Source organism: Phycodurus eques, chromosome 3, assembly GCF_024500275.1.
Source record: "Phycodurus eques isolate BA_2022a chromosome 3, UOR_Pequ_1.1, whole genome shotgun sequence".
In the NCBI taxonomy this organism is placed as follows: Eukaryota; Metazoa; Chordata; class Actinopteri; order Syngnathiformes; family Syngnathidae; genus Phycodurus; species Phycodurus eques.
The window spans coordinates 12,243,065-12,262,590 of NC_084527.1; the positions used below are offsets into that span (position 1 = coordinate 12,243,065).

General features: G+C 42.4%; 1 protein-coding gene across 4 annotated transcripts in view; it reads right to left on the minus strand.

The window, feature by feature from the left end:
- arl15a (ADP-ribosylation factor-like 15a) overlaps positions 1 to 19,526 on the minus strand; it is a 142,223-nt gene that overhangs the window by 75,406 nt on the left and 47,291 nt on the right. For all 4 annotated transcript variants that reach the window (XR_009768276.1, XR_009768275.1, XR_009768274.1 and 1 more), the window contains exons 2-3: positions 9,559 to 9,703; positions 8,370 to 8,429 (exon numbers count right to left, since the gene is read on the minus strand). Coding sequence is in view for 1 of the 4 variants with exons in the window: in XM_061672093.1 (XP_061528077.1) it covers positions 8,370 to 8,429; positions 9,559 to 9,703 (205 nt within the window). In the remaining 3 variants the exon portion in view is untranslated. The remainder of the gene's footprint in view (positions 1 to 8,369; positions 8,430 to 9,558; positions 9,704 to 19,526) is intronic.

The following is a 19,526-nucleotide window of genomic DNA, read 5'->3' on the forward strand; positions in this document are numbered from 1 at the left end:
CATTCAATCGTATGAGAAAGTGTCCAAACTTTTGACTGGGAGTGTAAATGGTTTGGATTGGATGGAATTTGCCCAGGCAGCACGGTGACCGACTGGTACGCACATGTGCCTCACAGTTCTGGGTACCCGAGTTCGAATCTGCCCTCGCCTGTGTGGCATCTGCATTTTCTCCCCCATTTGAATGTGAGTGTGAATGCTTGTTTGTTTATATGTGCCCTGCGATTGGCTGCCGACCAGTTCAGGGTGTACCCAGCCTTGCGCCCAAATATAGCTGGGGGATAGGCTCCCCAACGCCCGTGACTCGAGTGAGGATAAGCGGTACGGAAAATGGATGGATGGATGGAATTTGCCCATCTAACGTAATAAGGCCCATTTATTTTAGCTTGGTAATTGTGGAAACATAATATTAAAAGACAGACAAGTACTGTCTGGTAATGACAGTGTGACTGTGTACACTTTAACAAGACCAGATAATGTGCTCAAATCAATAAGCAAGGCTTCATGTTTGATGGCAGAAAGTAAAAGACGGGACCAAATGGCAATAAAGCGCCACCTAAATAATGCATGTTTGCAACAAGCATGTAAAGAGTATCCACAAGTATAACAGGCATCATACATCAGGGTCCATGTAAGCTGCTTTAGACTCTGGTTTAAAGGACAGCTTGAGCTTACGACAATCCGGGCCAATGCACTCAAATGCAGGGAGAGTTACACACCAGGCTTAGCAACAACACTCAAGTCACGTACAGTTGAAGGTTTGACATCTTGATCAAGAACAGTGGAACATGGTCAAAGTGCAATGCCTTAAAGCTAGTAAAATCTGGAGTGCAACCCACATTTTCAGGATTTTTTTTTCTCTTTACTGTTGGAAATAAACAACTAGAGACAGCACAAAGTAACACAGAAGAGAAAACACTGCTCCAACAAAAAATGCAACAGAAAAAAGGTCCAGAATATTAGGAGTCACATTTACTCAACTACATTCACAGAAGTATTCGTTTTTGGTTGTCTTGACTTGAAGAAAAGCAGCACAGTTTCTTCTGGCATCCTGCCAGTGACTTAAGCCTCGCTTTCACTATATTTATTATCTTTTTATCGTGACTATGATTTTGACTGTCATGATGAAATGAGGGGCGGCACGTTGGGCGACTGGTTAGAGCGTCAGCCTCACAGTTCTGAGAACCAGGGTTCAATCCCCGGCCCTCTGTGTGGAGTTTGCATGTTCTCCCCGTGCCTGCGTGGGTTTTCTCCAGGCACTCCGGTTTCCTCCCACATCCCAAAAACATGCATGAATTGGAGACTCTAAATTGCCTGTAGGTGTGAATGTGAGTGGGAATGGTTGTTTGTTTGTATGTGCCCTCCAATTGGCTGGCAACCAGTTCAGGGTGTACCCCGCCTCCTACCCGATGACAGCTGGGATAGGCTCCAGCACGCCCGCGACCCTAGTGAGGATAAGCGGCTCAGAAAATGGATGGATGGATGTTTATGATAGTTAAGAATGTTAAACTGTTACTTAAAATACTGCCTGTAATGCTGCCTGTATGATATTTAAGATTTTATGAAGGCAACATCAGATATTGGGACAACTTGAATGATGGCATCATCAAAACCGTAGCCGATTTTTTTTTTTTACATTTAAAAAGCGGGCACTACTGCATATACTGTGGGTACGGAAAGCATTCAGACCCCCTTAAATTTTTCACTCTTTGTTATATTGCAGCCATTTGCTAAAATCATTTAAGTTCATTTTCTTCCTCCTAAATGTACACACAGCACCACATATTGACAGAAAAAGCGGAATTGTTGAAATTTTTGCAGATTTATAAAAACAAAAAAAACTTTTAAAAAAGAACCTGAAATATCACACAGCCATAAGTATTCAAACCTTTTGCTGTGACACTCATATATTTAACTCGGGTGCTGTCCATTTCTTTTGATCATCTTTGAGTTGGTTCTACACCTTCATTGGAGTCCAGCTGTGTTTGGTTATACTGATTGGCAGTTGACTAGGAAGGCCACACACCTGTCTATATAAGACCTTACAGCTCACAGTGAATGTCAGAGCAAATGAGAATCATGAGGTCAAAGGTACTGCCTGAAGACCTCAGAGACATAATTGTGGCAAAGCTCAAGGTAACTTTGAATAGAATTAATTTTACTAAGCAACCGCTAACTATGCACTTACAGTATTATACACTAAACCAGAACAAACTTCTGCAAACACCTTTCTGTTCGCTCTTCATTATGCGTTGGTGAGCAGTTTTAATTTATTCTAGTTTTACTGTAAGGTGGTTAACTTTTATTTACATATGTTTATGATAGGCGGCACGGTGGACGACTGGTTAGAGCGTCAGCCTCACAGTTCTGAGGACCCGGGTTCAATCCCCGGCACCACCTGTGTGGAGTTTGCATGTTCTCCCCGTGCCTGCGTGGGTTTTCTCCGGGCACTCCGGTTTCCTCCCACATCCCAAAAAACATGCATAACTTGGAGACTCTAAATTGCCCGTAGGTGTGTACGTGAGTGCGAATGGTTGTCTGTTTGTATGTGCCCTGCGATTGGCTGGCAACCAGTTCAGGGTGTACCCCGCCTCCTGCCCGATGACAGCTGGGATAGGCTCCAGCACGCCCGCGACCCTAGTGAGGATAAGCGGCTCAGAAAATGGATGGATGGATGTTTATGATAGTTAAGAATGTTAAACTGTTACTTAAAATACTGCCTGTATGATATTTAAGATTTTATGAAGGCAACATCAGATATTGGGACAACTTGAATGTCTAGCAGCGGATTGTGTCCGACTGAAGGTTCCACTGTATTTACAAGTATAGGAAAACAAAGGAGTGAGGTTGCTCGGAGGCGGGAACACAGAAAACGAGTGATTCGATTCCAGCATACACACTAACTCCTCTAAATCAAAAGTGTCACCTGCAAGACAACTGTTATTTTCAACCACAATAGTGTCCCAGCAGACCGGTTTTGACCCAAACCAGAAAAACTCTTTCGAACCCCACTCTAATGTGTTGTATCCAAATTTGGTAGCACTTGCCTTGGTGGTCCCCCAGTGCCTCTTGTATGTACTGTACATGTGTTTTATCTTCTGAGGAGGCTATGCTGGGTGAGTCTTCAAACAACACAGTGCACCTGTCACGTGCAGAATGTGCGGAATACAACATAAATCATAACAACGTTCAACAAAATAATACATCTTGTGTTGCAGACCTGCTTGAGGGAGAACTTACAGCACCGATGCATCCCTCGCTCCAGGCTCCCTTTAAGGAAAAGGGAGGTGCTCCCATTGCCTTTCATGTGTTTATGTTTCTCCACCTCAAGAACCTGCATCTGTGCTTGTTAAAAGGCTTCCCCGAGTGCTTTGCACTTCCAGGAACCACACCATTTAGATCACACAGAGCCACACGAAAAAAACATCAACAGGTCTGACGTATGTACACAAATGTCAGCATGTGCCTGAAACTGTGTGTGACGCTACGGCAGGGGGAAAAACATGCTTTTGCTTCCCTATGTGTACAAATAAGCTTAAGATTTGAAGATGAATGTAGGAATGTAACAAGCTCTGTCATCAATTAAGAAAGATTGACACAAAGGGATGGCCAAATAGTACGGTACACATTGAGGAATGCCTGCAACCAAAATCTTTGAAAAAAAATAAAAATAAAAATTTAAAACAATTATAAAAAAAAAAAAAAAAAAAAAAAATATATATATTGTAAAACATCATTATTATACAGCAAAATCACATACTGTATTTACATAAAAAGTGGCCAGGAATGCTTATTTACTTACCACAGGCATCCATAGGGGAAGGCCTTTATTTGTAGAAACACATTTATGGAATAAGACGAAAGAATGTTTGTTTCACAATATATGTCAAATGAAAGTGGAGTTTAAAACAAAAAAAGGAAATGAAGGAAATGACAACGAGAATCGAATGAGACCGCATACAACATTGTGGAGCAATCGCATGTCAGAGTTAACTGGAACACTTTTCAGCGTAAAAGACCCATAATGTAAAAAAGAAAATCATCTTTAATGCAGCACATGTAAATTGTTTACAAATTGTGGTAAATATCCACACTTTAATTCATTTGACATACTGTTGACATGCCTCTTTTCATGTCTGTGTGGGAAGAACAGCACCTATGATGTGAAATATTTATAGTTACTACAGTTCTTTTTCTGATGAGAAATGGGAGGGAGGAATTTATTTGTCTGAAGCGCATGATTCACCGAGAGACTAATTGGGGCAACAGCATCTGAGGGATGACCACTAAAATATAAAACCTGGAATTTTTTAAATATTTAGCGTTACTTCCGCTCCTAAAATGAATAATATCAGACAGAATAGCTAAATTAAGGTTGTGATTGTGATTGTTATTGCCCTCTCTACTTATTTACATTGAAGTGTGTTGATATACATACAGTGGGACAAAAAAGTATTTAGTCAGCCACCAATTGTGCAAGATCTCCCACTTAAAAAGATGAGAGCGGCCTGTAATTTTCATCATAGGTATACCTCACCTATGAGAGACAAAATGAGAAAAAAAAAACTGAAAATCACATTGTCTGATATTTAAAGAATTTATTAGAAAATTATGGTGGAAAATAAGTATTTGGTCAATAAGAAAAGTTCATCTAAATAATTTGTTATATACCGTTTTTTTGGGCAGTGACAGAGGTCAGACATTTTCTGTAAGTCTTCCACAAGGTTTTCACACACTGTTGCTCATATTTTGCTCCAAAAAAAATCCAGAAAATCACGCTGTCTGATTTTTAAAGAATCTATTAGCAAATTATGGTGGAAAATGAGTATTTGGTCACCAACAAATAAGCAAGATTTTTGGCTCCCACAGACATGTAACCTCTTCTTTAAGAGGCTCCTGTGTCCTCCACTCGTTACCTGTATTAATAGTACCCGTTTGAAATCGTTATCAGTATAAGAGACACCTGTCCACAACCTCAAACAGTCACACTCCAAACTCCACTATGGCCAAGACCAAAGAGCTGTCAAAGGACATCAGAAACAAAATTGTAGACCTGCACCAGGCTGGGAAGACTGAATCTGCAATAGGTAATTACAATTAAAAGCGACCAACGCCCCAAGCTGAGAACAATAAAAGACTAGCCGACGACTTGAAGACCTTCTACTGCAGATATGAAAAGGACACTTTCACACCCCAGACCCACCCAGCCGCACACCACCGACCACCATCACACCTCTGACTTCTGCGTTGACCATCCACGAACGGGATGTGAGACTCATCTTTAAACAAAAAAAAGATCAACAAAGCGGCAGGCCGAGACCTTGTGTCCCCATCCTGCCTCAAAGTTTGCGCGGACCAGCTCGCTCCAGTCTTCACACAGATCTTCAATAGATCTCTGGAACTGTGCGAGGTACGGTCCTGTTCCAAACACTCCAGCATCATCCCGGTCCGCATGAAACGTGCATTCTCGGGTCTGAACGAGTTTGCCGACCACAAACAGGTCTGCGGATGATGCAGTCAACATGGGACTGCACTTCATCCGAGAACACCTCGACGGCGCGGGTACCTACGCGGCGCGGGTACCTACGCGAGGATTTTGTGGACTGCAGGTCTGCGTTCAACACCATCAACCCCGAACTCCTCTCCTCCAAGCTTCTCCAGCTCAGCGTCTCGTCTGCCATCTGCCAGTGGATTTACAGCTTCCTGACGGGCAGGACACAGCAGGTGAGGCTGGAGGACACCACCTCATCTACACACACCACAAGCACCGGGGCGCCCCAAGGTTGTGTCCTCTCTCCGCTGCTCTTCTCTCTCTCTACACAAACGACTGCACCTCAACGCTCCCGACTGTCAAACTCCTGAAGTTTGCAGATGACACCAGTCATCGGCCTCATCAAAGACTGTGACGAGTCGACATCGACAGGAAATGGATCGGCTGGAGCTGTGGTGCGGCCAACACAACCTGGAGCTGAACACCCTCAAGACTGTAGAGATGATTGTGGACATCATGAGGCATCCTTTGCCACAGGTGCCCCTCACCCTGTCCAACTGCCCTGTGTCAACCGTCCAGACCTTCAAGTTCCTGGGAATTACAGTCTCTCAGGACCTGAAGTGGGAGATCAACATCACCTCCATCCTCAAAAAGGCCCAGCAGAGGATGTACTTCCTGCGCCTTCTGAGGGAGCACAGCCTGCCACAGGTGCTGGCAGTTCTACACAGCAGTCATCGAATCAGTCCTGTGTTCTTTCATCACAGTCTGGTTTGGTGCTGCTACAAAAAAGGACAAACTCCGACTGCAACGGATAATCGAAACTGCTGGAAAGATTGTCAGTACCCCGCTACCCACCCTTGAGGACTAGCACGCTGCCAGAACTAAGACAAGAGCATGCAAAATCCTCTTGGACCCTTCATATCCTGGTCACCACCTCTTCCAGCTCCTTCCCTCAGGTAGGTGCTACCGAACAATGCAGAAATTCCAAAAGCTTCTTCCCTCTTGCCATTAACTTCTTAAACAGTTAATTTACAACCCCATTGCAACATGCTGTCAATTTTGTCTTGAGTTTGTTGTCACATCTCTGTCAGGCCAATTATACATTACGCGTACACTCACTGTCGTAGTCTCGCCGTGCTGCACTATTTGCATATCCGTTGTTGACCGATACTGGGCACTCATGTGCCTGAGTAGCATCTGCAACATTTGCACAATCGACATTGTCCCAGATTATCGTACTACTAGTCCACTTTAAACTGCATACATTGTTTTAAGTCTCTGCGCCCTTTGCACAATGGTCATTGCACTGGACTATTGTTCTATTACTCATTTCAAACTGCTCTAATTGTTAGAGGACTCTGCATCTTTTTGCACAATTGTCAAAAAAAAAAGAAAAATTGTACCGGCATTACCACATTACTAACCTTGTATTGCTTAGTGACTGTGTTTTGTATGTCTTTATGTCTCAAAAGTATTCTCTTGTCAGTTGACCCTCTGTTTTTGAACTAGAGCGGCTCCAACTACTGGACACAAATTCCTTGTGTGTGTTTGACATACTTGGCAAATAAAGATGATTCTGATTCTGAGGTCAGCATCTTGGTGTGTCAACTGTGGGAGCAATTATTAGAAAATGGAAGTCATTCAAGACCACTGATAATCTCCCTCGATCTGGGGCTCCATGCAAGAGCTTACCCTGTGGGGTCAAAATTATCAAGAACGGTGAGCAAAAATCCCAGAACCAAACGGGGGGACCTAGTGAATGAGCTGCACAGAGCTCGGACCAAAGTAACAAAGGCTACCATTAGTAACACACTATGCCGCCTGGGACTCAAATCCTGCAGTGCCAGACATGTCCCTGCTTAAGGGACATGTCCAGGCCTGTCTGACGTTTCCTAGAGAGCAGATGGCTGATCCAGAAGAGGATTGGGAGAATGTCATATGGTCTGGTGAAGGCAAAATAGAACTTTTGGGTAAAAACTCAACTTGTCGTGTTTGGAGGAGAAAGAATGCTGAGTTACATCCAAAGAATACCTTACCTACTGTGAAGCATGGGGGTGGAAATATCATGCTTTGAGGCTGTTTTTCTGCAAAGGGACCAGGAATACTGATCCGTGCAAAGGAAATAATGCATTGTGAGATTTTGAGTGAAAACCTCCTTCCATCAGCAAGGGCATTGAAGTTGAAACGTGGCTGGGTCTTTCAGGATGACAATGATCCCAAACACACTACCCGGGCAATGAAGGAGTGGCTTTGTAAGAAGCATTTCAAGGTCCTGGAGTGGCCTAGCCAGTCTCCAGATCTCAACCCCATAGAAAATCTTTGGAGGGAGATGAAAGTCTGTGTTGCCCGGCGACAGCCCCAAAACATCACTGCTCTAGAGAGATCTGCATGGAGGAATGGGCCAAAATACCAGCAACAGTGTGTGAAAACCTTGTGAAAACTTACAGGAAATGTTTGACCTCTGTCATTGCCAACAAAGGGTATATAACAAAGTATTTAGATTAACTTTTGTTATTGATCAAATACTTATTTTCCACCATAATTTGGTAATAAACAAATCAGACAATGTGGTTTTCTGGATTTTTTTCCCCTCATTTTGTCTCTCATAGGTGAGGTATACCTGTGATTAAAATTACAGGCCTCTCTCATCTTTTTAAGTGGGAGAACTTGCACAATTAGTGACTAACTAAATACTTTTTTACCCCACTGTATATAAGTACAATTAAAGCCTAATTTCATTCAGTTAGACTGTCCCACAAAACTCTATACCATAGTATTTGCCTATATTTCCCCCAATTTGTGTTATTATATTACATTAGTTTTAGTGTAAATTTCCTTTAATATCAGCATATTAGAGAAATGCAAATGTAAATTTTCTTACCTCCAAGTTCTTTTACATTCAAGATGGCATTAGGAAATGGCACTGCTTTGATGCTAAAACCTAAGGAGAAACACAAATATGTAATTGTAATGAGAATCAAATATGGTTTTATTGTTCCTTGATATTTCCAAAATTATTCCAGGGACTTCACAGTGCCATTTTGTATCCTCATTCTGGAAGTATTTATGCTGGCGGATGAATACACATATTGAAAACATATTTGTGTGACATAAAAGTAAGATTTTTTTGTAGTCCAAATTGGGAGACTGTAAAAAAAAACTAGGAGCTAAACAGAGAGGTGTGCTGTATTATGTATTTCACATGTCCGGTTGTGGGAACAAAAGTAGTACTGAAAACACAATGGGGAGTCGAGATTGCATCTGGATAATGTCCATATAATATTGATTTATTTTTCTAGACACCAGGACATATTATTTCATTGTGACGTGGTTTTAAGAGAATTACAACAGTGAAAAACTATGAAGCCAGACGTGGGTGGGAAATGGCAGGCGCATCACTTAGGATTCTTCCCAGTAGATTTTGGCAGATGGACACGGTGCTGACAGCTAAATGTAATTTCAGAGAACGTTACTAAAATATTTTTATACTGTACAAACAAACACACATTTTTTTATATATGGCAGGTGCAGACAGATTTCCCCTCCTTCGAACAAGCTCATTCCAAAAGAGACGCACTATGTGGCTGTAGGCAGCACATTAATCCCGGTTAAGGTACACAATTACTAAATCTAAGATGGGATTTCTGCAATAGCTCAACACTGACTGCTGACAAAGCCAGAGGAGGGGAGAGGAATGTCGGCGACCTTGAGGGATTCCATTACGTGTATGGAAAGTGGAGCATTGACTACCAGGAGACTCCTGCGCTCACCACGAAGCCTCCCCTTCTGGACATACTTAACACCTTCCCACTAGACTGGAAGGGGGAATCTGCGAATTGGTTGATGGGTTGCAACAGCGTTTCTGGCATTACTACTGGACAGGCGTATGAAGACATGCCCCCCTCCCCCAATGGAAAGCTGTACTAAGTGGGTTGGTTCAAATTTGAAGGACAAAATACGGTATTGTAGAAGGGTTCGAGCAGTTCAAAGCTTGAAAAACGATTATTGGAAGGAAAAGGTGACATATTTAATCTTCTAGGGACAGTGGTCCAAATGTATTGTCCACATACCTGTAGTGGGAACGATTCCGTCACTGCCTTCACTACAGAGGCGTGAGAGCAGGCTCGTCTTTCCAGCACCTGTCAGGCCAATGCACACCACATCATACTCTGGTCTTGGCGGTGGTGGTCCTTTACAGCACAGTGCCCGGAAACACTGAAACGAAAACAAACACGACCATGAATCGACCGGAGGAGGGATCAAATTCTTCACCGAGACTGGGATAGTGATTAAGTTTCTGCATTTGGAGTCACAAGAGCTCTGAAGGAAGACTCTCATGGGTCTCCCAGTTGTCTTCATGTGAAGGAGAAGGAAAAACATTAAAAAAAAAAATTTTGCACTATGAAACAATTTTAAAGTGAGTAGCAGCTGATGTAAGTGGAACCAAACCGCTTAACGTCCTTCCACCAGAGTAACACCAATCTCTCGATCAATCAATGGCAAAGACAAAGCCACAAGTTTGTTTTGGTTAATGTCATTATGTCATATTGTAAGAGTTAAGAAATGTGTCGGATGGGTGCATCGAAGCGGTGGTGCAAGTTATTTGTCTTCAGTGTGTGTGTGTGTGTGTGTGTGTGCGTGTGTGTGTGTGTATACCCTGTCTGATTGGGCCCTTATGTCAGCCAGAGGCAGACCTGACACTCAATGAATCACGGCCTGGGACTGAAGGCCTGCTGTGAGACATTAAGGGGCAAATGCAGTTTGACCCGTGAATGAGATCTTTTTAACTTCTGTGGAGGGATCCGTTTTTTTTTTTACTATTACTAAGGCAGGAACCAGTCTGGCCAAGGTAGAGCAGAGACACACCGTGACTCTTACCATCCACTATATCACATTTCAGGTGGAAGAAGATCAAAACAAGGTAGCTTACGGCTCTTGCCAGTTGACGACCCTGTTCAAGACACTATCCTGTTCAATCAAATTCTGACAGGAAGGAAAACATGCGAGCGTACACAAACCACAGGCACATAATCCAGGTGTTCTTAGGCATGTCATGAAGAACCTCAGCATCAACGAAAACAAATAAAACGTAGAATTCCTATCAAACCACTTTTATTAATGCTGAGTTCTTGTCATGAGAAGGAGTTTTGGAGACACTTTGACCCTGGCTCATCCTCAGACTGACTCTGATATGATAAGATCCAACTCTTGGTTTTGTTGAAAGATCAGCTCACGGCGGAAAGGCCTTGATTCTTGCGCGGACCCCCAGACATCGGTGACCATTAGGGTCAATTTTCAGAGCTGTACCGAAACAGAACTGCCGTTTGATGGAGACCTGGGGAATCTGCTTCAACAGAACCAGACGTTGACTGAGCAACACGACCTCACCGACTCCTTTGTGAACTCACCAGTTTCTCAAACAGGAAACATTCTCCTCTTCCAGAGAAATGTGAAGATCCGAAACACACACACACACACACACACACACATCAGATAGAGGAACACGTAAAACGTTGGTTTGATGAGCTTGCGCTATTCTCTTTCATCTGTTTGGGCGATTCGGTCTCCAACACCACCTCTCAGCTATCCCTGAGGCTAAATGTAAAGATGTCTGTTTTGGGTGAAATCTGCCCTCAGCTGTCATTCCTCTGCGATGACAGACAAATGTGTTAAATGTGTAGCAACCAAGTTGATTTGGGTGATAAATATTTGTTCAACCATTTGATGACGCAGTAAAAGTGTTCCAAACTGGCATTGAGTGGAGGCAAACTCCTTCCTTTCATGTACAGTGCACATTTCACAAGAGATACTAAAGAAGCACCCAGTGCCTGACCCCAGGGTCCCCATGCACATGGGATCACTGCGAACGAGAGAAATGGTAGCTCCCACCTCTGGCCCCCCTTTGACAGCGGCAAGATTGACGAGGGAGTTTGGTTGAAAGACTCACAGGAGAAAAATAAATACATTTGAAGCCCTTTACTGACTTAGAGACTCAAGAGATGACCCTCCCCTGTCAGACAGGCTCCCGAAGATCAGTGATCCAGAGTGTGCTGTGTCATGGACTCAAACCTCAAGCGTGACTAGGGATGTCCCGATCCAACTATTTCACTTCCGATCCGATGCCAATATTGCAGCCTTGAATTTTGGCTGATACCGGTATTAGTCAGATCCGATATCAGCAATAATGGAATGTTAGAAAAGGCTTGATGAAGTGATATTGCCCAAACCGGGAACAATAATCAGCAACAGTAGGTATGAGAAAAACTGACCCATTTATTGGGTTACATAATGGGTTACATAAAGCAACTTCAAAAATAAGAATGTACTCAAATTGACTAAAATACATCCATCCATCCAACCATTTTCTGTACAGCTTCTCCTCACAAGGGGCGTGCTGGAGCCTATCCCATCCATCTTCGGGCGAGAGGTGGGGTACATCCTGAACTGGTCACCAGCCAATCACAGGGCACATATAAACAAACAACCATTCGCACTCGCATTCACAGCTACGGGCAATTTAGAGTCTTCAATCAACCTACCATGCATGTTTTTGAGATGTGGGAGGAAACCGGAGTACCCGGTGAAAACCCATGCAGACACGGGGAGAACATGCAAACTCCACACAGGTGGGGCCGGGATTTGAACCCCGGTCCTCCGAACTGTGAGGTAGATGTGCTAACCAGTCGTTCACCGTACCGCCTGAATAATCCATCCATCCATTTTCTTTACCGCTTATCCTCACTAGTGTCGCGGGCTGCTGGAGCCTATCCCAGCTATCTTCGGGCGGGAGGCGGGGCACAAACTGAACCAGTCGCCAGCCAATCGCAGGGCACATAGAAACAAACAACCATTCGCACTCACAATTAGACCTACAGGCAATTTAGAGTCCTCAATCAACCTACCACGCATGGTTTGGGGATGTGGGAGGAAACCGGAGTGCCCGGAGAAAACCCACCCAGGCTCGGGTAGAACATGCAAACTCCACACAGGCGGGGCCAGGATTTGAACCCCGGTCACCAGAACTGTGAGGCAGATGTGCTAAACAGTCGTCCATCGTGTTGCCTCTAAAAATGTAATATACAGTCGAGACAAATTCTGTTTACTTGTGCTGGCTCGCCTGAATAACATTTTTAAATTATATTAGGACATCCTGAAAAACAATTAAACCCAATAACAAAAATTTAAAATGCAACATAACCACTACTTAACTTAAACATAAGCATATTCTACATTTGAATAGCTCAAATAAAAAAACTATTTGAAAACCATGAAAAATAATCACAATAAATACAAATGATACTGATAAAGTGCAAAATAAAGTTTAATTCAGTTTTTTTCTTTTTTGTTTACCGTCAGTATATGGTGGGAACATCATTTGTTTTCACCACGTGGAGCAAAACTGTTGCTGCTGTGCACATGTTGGCCTCTGAGAGGCAGTGTGATACACGCAATGAGATACACCCTTGCAGTGTGACAAAGTAGATCAGAGTTTGAAGAATATATGCCAGAGAGTATTGTTATATTGCCTGTTTGTATGTGGTTGTACAGTGTTTGTATACCAATATTCATTATTTTGCTGCGACTTCAATGCAAATTTTCGCTAGCTCATCAACGGTGTTTTCCATTCATTGTGTGTTAGCTTTGAGCTAGGGATTTTTGTGAACAAAAAAAAAGAAAGAAACAAAAGCTGTGATGTATTTGAACAATCAATAGGTGTCATTATTTTGTGTGAGTTTAGTTTTACAGTGAACTTCAACTGAAGTGTCAATAAACGACTTTAACCAAGCAAGATTCACTCTTACTCCTTGCTACTATGTTAGCACCTTAGGGACCTATTATTGTGATCACGTGGGCTCTGCATGCCGTCCAGGCGCTGCTGGATAAAAGTGCTGGGGCAGAGCATGGCTTGGACTGCCTGTATAAGAGTGGTCAAATCAGGCATTTTATATCCAGTCATACCAGATATTTGTTTTTTTGCTGACATGAGACCAATTTTCCATCTCAAAGTCCGGATCGGTACACCCCTAAGCGTGACTGCCCAATGGTGACTACCTCCACACATCGCCAAACACATTTAAACAGGTAAAGATTAAATTGATTCATAAGTGCAGTTAAACAGCCATTTTACCATCTCTTAGCCACAGCACCTGACACCCTCGATCTCATTTCTCAAGGACCCTGCTCAGCTAAATGTTTAACTCAAAAAGTGTCAACAGTATGAATGCATGGAAATGTTCTTTGTGCACAAGTTCAGTGTACATGCGAAATCACCTTTGGATTTATGACGAGTGCGCACGGGCCAATTTTCTTCCCACAACCGTGCTTACAGTCAGGCCCATAAATATTAAGACATCGACACAATTCTCATCTTTCTGGCTCTAAACACCACCACAATTCATTCGAAATGAAACAAACAAGATATGCTTTTTGAAGCGTTTCCGCTGTACTGTCAATGACAACAAAAAAGAAACCTGGGCCTCTACTACAAAGTCACCTGAGGTCTGCACCATGGCTGAGGTAAAGAAAAAGTGGTATGATATTCAGGTGGATGCAAAGAAAAGGATATCTGACCAGATAAAAAATAAAGAAACTGAAGGAGGACATGGACCACCTGATCTCACTACGGGATGAGCAATTGGCTATAATGGAAAACTCAGCCATCTCTGGCATGTGTGAACGTAACGAGGGTGAAAGTGATGACATTCATTCGTTATTTATAGGTAATTATTTGTTCCTATTTGGAATTCCTAATATCTTGCAATACACGAGTGAAGAAAAGAGTTTTATTTCACTTAACTGCTCCTCAAATTTTGTATTGTACATGAAGTCCTAAATTGAAAATTCACGCTTGTAAAAATAAACGGCGGAGAAGTCTCCATTTCACTGTTATTCAGGAAACATAGTCAACTTAGCAAATTCAAGGTTTCAATTGTTATCGTTACAGATTTTTTAAATTAATGTAGTAACAATACGTTTTGTATCTTGGGTAGAAGATATGTGGTTAACGTTTTTTCTAAAGTTGATCATTATTTGTGCATATGCTTGGTCTAAGGAAGTTCTAAACATATTTGCAGAGTAAGAACAAATTCAAGAAAATAAAGCAGTAGTATATAATAAGAATATATTGATGAGTCACAGATTTGTGTGTGAAGTGGTCGTACACACAAGTTAAGCACAAATCTGTGTGTATGCACCGTGTGTAAATGAGGCCCAATGTTTCTGTAGAGGCTTATCAAGATGACACTGGTGTATTAAGAATGTTATTAAACTATTCTGAGGACACTATGCAATAAACATCTATAATAAACGTTTTGTGCACCCCTGCCAAAACACTTTCTATTAAATACGTTTTATTGATTGTCTGTCTCTTGTAAAATTGGGCATTTCTGAATTGTTTTTTCTTGAAAGGTCAGCCGAGACATAACCTCATTGTTACTGTAAAAACTGATTGGCCGAGCTTTATATAAATGATAAAATTTGCAAAACATAAATATCACAGCCAAGTTGTATCCCCACTGTTAGATATATTTTAGTAGTTATCATTTATTTGCTTAGCTTGCATTAGTATTTTGCATTAGTAGCTTGCATTAGTATTTTGCATTAGTAGCTTGCATTAGTATTATGGACAATATTTAGATAGAAAGATGTCTCGCCTTCAAGAAGATGACTCAGCAACATTTGATGGAAGGGCGCCTTGACCAAGGACGTGATCGGATGTGGTCGGGGACGGGACAGGTGTCGTCTGGTCCTATGTTTTGTGTTGTGTCTTAATGCTTAGAACATTATGTCTTGTAGAACCCTCCTATTTTCAAATAAATGTAGGAGCGACGGGGGAGATTGTTTAGAGCGTGTTGAGAGGCTGTAACCTGAACAATCTCCCATGCGCCCTCCTCATGAGTAAAATGACCAACGTCTTCATTCCTTTTGTGTTTATTCATTATAATGTTTGGTGAGATAAATCCAACACCCACCCACCCCCCTGATGAAGGGTCTCCTAAAAAAGGCATAATACAGAAAGAATGGGGGGGGAAAAAGGGGCCCCATACTTCCTAGTTAAAAAAGATGTCAAGATTTTAATGGGTCACATAACTGGGCCGCTGGCAGTGGACCAGAGCTTAAACAGAAGTAGGAGCGATTTAACACACGACTGTTTGATGGAGTTTGGTTTGTGTCAAGGTTAGAGCAGCACTATATCAAACTTAAAACCATTACCTGTACTGTAAATTATGAGGGAAATGTTCTCGGATACCATTTGAGACTTTTTACATCTACCTTTGAAAACTGTTCAGTAACGTTCCGTAGACTAAGTTAAAAGGCAGACAACCCAAAACCTATGCAGAGGCTGACCTCAGATGACCGTCTGTTGATCTGCACTTTTACAAGGGCTCAGATCCATGTTTGGACTGTAGAGCGATGGAAAATGCTCAGGGCGCTGGATTGAGCCGTTATCAAATAGAGTTGAAAAATAAATGTGAAAACTATCTGCCAATGAGTTATAACCCACCGTGTTGTAAATACACATGCTGTGGTCGGACATAACAGGACCCAAGCTCTTTTTAGAAAACCCCTTTGTATTTTTAGAGGTAATAAATGTAGGTTAGAGGGAAGCCGCTACCGCTGAAGCAGACTGGTTCATGTTTCACTCCTGTACTCCATGGCTATCGTTGGGACACCAGAGGACATAAAACTGGGCTGAGACATGAATGAAAGCATAGTCCAAATTGAGGCACCCAACCAAGCATCCAGTTTCTATGGCATAGTTTTCTTCTCCCTTGTGAAATAACTGCGGTGCGTTAGGGTTGTCACAAGGACACGTACTGTAGTCTGCATTTGTTTTTATTGTGTTGTGAATGATGAGGTGGCGTGGCCAAGATGAGGTTGACAGAGTTAAATATGTGTTCATTGTGCTAACGAGGGAGAAGCTAGGAGAGGCTCCGCTGGCTACTCGCAAAGAAACAAGTGGGTGATTTGGAACATTAGTAGGGTGCGGGAAATCATCCAATTTCACTTAATTGAAACATTAACTACAAATAATGTATTTGATCATCTATACATGCCAGCAACGTATAGTGAAAGGCGAAAAATTAAATGTTCTTCCACGAGATGGCAGAAGGTACATAAGTTCCCTGTGTATTGACTTTTTTTTTTTTTTTTTTACATTTTTGTTTTGTAGTGTGCAATAAGATTGTCCTAATGTAAAATATCACTGGCATTGGGCCCAAATTTCCTATGTTCAAATTTGGTCCATTTCATATTTCTTTCCACAAATCACTACTATTGGTCAGTCCCAATGTGGGTAAGTTATTTTTTCAAATTATTGACCAATATAAAGTGTTGAAAATAGCTTGCACTCTTTGACGATGCAATGTTAATGGCTCAACTATGGCTTTTTGGTTTCCTGAAAAGTTATCGTTTTGGAGCTACACGGTTTCCGCCCGACGCCAGCAATGTGTGCCTTGGCTCAATAAAGGTTGGGAAGCATTGCTCTCGAGGAGCTAGCAAAGCACATGATGGAAGAGGGGAGAAAGACATGCAAGATACCACGGCCTGCGAATCATCTCCACAAACAGGCGGACATAAGACACGGACTGGCAAGCGAGCCGTTTTTTTATATTTCCAGACGACATGTCGGGACAACACTTGTGTGGAGGGCTCACTTCTGACCTTTGGAAATGACAGTCCTTTATATGGGCCTCCACCCTGACAGACGAGTGGTGCTAACAGATTACTATGTACACAGTCATAACACAGGCCCGCAACGCCAGCAAGAGAAAACGGAGGCATGTAGGAGAACGGACAGTCGGGGATGGAAGGGAGAGTAGTGGAGGCAGGGAAGGCAGAGGGGTGTACAGGGAGTGGTGGGGGTGGGGGGCAAATTCATTCATCCTCATTCATCTTCTCCCCCATTCAGTTGTTGTTATTTGCCGCTTTGAAGCTGGATGGGAGGCTGCACAGTGGGATCCAGTGTGATTCAGTACAGTGAGGGAAGGAAGAGGGTGCGTGGGGCGTGCTGCATGCCATTCTCATTAAAGGGGAGAGAGACATGCGAGACACACAAAGCTGCACACTGGATTCTTCCCATGCTTAATTCATGCTGTGTCACTGCTTGGGTCCCTGCCACACAACGCCTAAAATCACCCACCTCTGTTTATTGTACTCTGTAATGACACAAATATAAACTTAAGGAACCAGGGTGTAAAAGGCATTTACAATGTCCCTCAAAGCACTTGTTCCTTGTACACTTAGGCCCGCCTCACACCCCACGATGCAGCTGCTCCCGACTTGGACCCGACCAACGCAAAAAAATGACAGGTGCCGACTCACATCCGCACACTGAGGGATTTTCTCTATGGATGCCCTGAACAGCAAGGCTTTTGAGGCTGCACCTACAGTATATTGTACTTTATCACTTTTATTAAATCATAAGAAAAAGTGACAATTAAGGAAGAAGCGGGTTGCTACAGTAAAATGACATGGGCGAAAATAAAGAGAAGAATGGGGATATGGATATATTGAAAGGTTTAGCCCACTCCTACTTACTTGAATGTATCTGGGACAGTGCGTACAAAACTGCAAGATTTGCTATTTTATCCACGGGTACACAGGAAATAATACTTATAGTTAAGTATTGTTGTAAAACACAATATATGTATACTTATATACATATACTGGCGTGGGGCGGGGCGGCGCGGCGTCTGGCTGGGTGCCGCTAGCTTAAAACACGGAAATCTATTTTTGGCGCGTGCGAAAGCTTTATGTGCATTTTGATGAGTTGTAATCTGCGACTTTCTACATCATCCAACAGTGATTGAGTCATTTCGAATTGCAGCAAAACCAGTGGCCGAGTGACCGGCCACTCATGAAAATAGTTGTGGAACCCCACACACTGCGTGAGAGTTCAGTCAGGTTAGGCCACATCGCCCAGCGTGCGACAGGCTTTAGCGTTCACACTGGCATTAACATTGGACTAAAACGGTGTCCAGTAATAAGCACGAGTCGCAACTTCCAGACAACACAAACATGTAAAACAAAACCAGTTTCCCAAGACAATCTAACTTCCCAAACACTATCACGATAAACGATAACGTTTTTTAATACCTCTGAAAAAAAAAATACAATAAAATAAAAAAGGCTGGCCTTTATTATTTTATTTTAGTTTTTTTGCCTTTCAATCAGTATTGTTGTTGTTGTTATTATTGTTATGATTATCATTTCCTTTCTTGTTTCTCTATTAAATTGTTTTTCTTTACTTGGTGATATGGATCCCCCTGGGTCTGAAATAAATAATAAAGAGCTCCAAACATTAACACCTCAATCGGAATAAACAGGCCGAATCCGAATGGAATTACGTTAGGTTTCACAGGAATGTTTCGTCTCGACGTAAATGCGCGGTGACATTATCGTTTATGCGCGGCATAAATATGGTGGCTCCCGACAGAGCTCGTATGCGACGCAGATTTTGTTTTTAAGTACTTAGAAGTTGTTTTTAATCAAGCGTTTTTTTTTAAATAAACAAAAACAAAAAATAAGCTACTGTGCTGAATACACGACAGACCTCAATCTTAATAAATGATGTGATATGTCACACAGTTGTTGCGTTTAATGCACATCATGTATAAACCCAAACGGAATCGATCACGTCACATGTAAACAGTTGACCAGAGAGAATAATTTCAATGGGAATGACAAAAAAAAGTCTCCATGTAAATCCGGCTACTGTGTGATTGGTCCGCTGAAGACAAGCCCTTCATCTGTCAATCAAATATACCTTGACATTCGCGGTCATCAACTACTGGCTGAATAACGTCTGCCACTGAGGTTATGTTTAATAAACAGTTCACGTTCGCGTGTTTGTGTTAATTGGGGACTAACACTCAAAAGAATGCGGAGTAAAGAGCTAATGTGGAGCGAGCTGTATAGCTCAACTTGCTAGCTCGTTAGTTTGCAGGCTAGCTCGTTAGCTAGCAAGCTAGTTCGGTAGCTCACGGCAACAAATAGTTAACTTTCCCTTAAGCGTCTCTGTTGTGTGAATCTACGC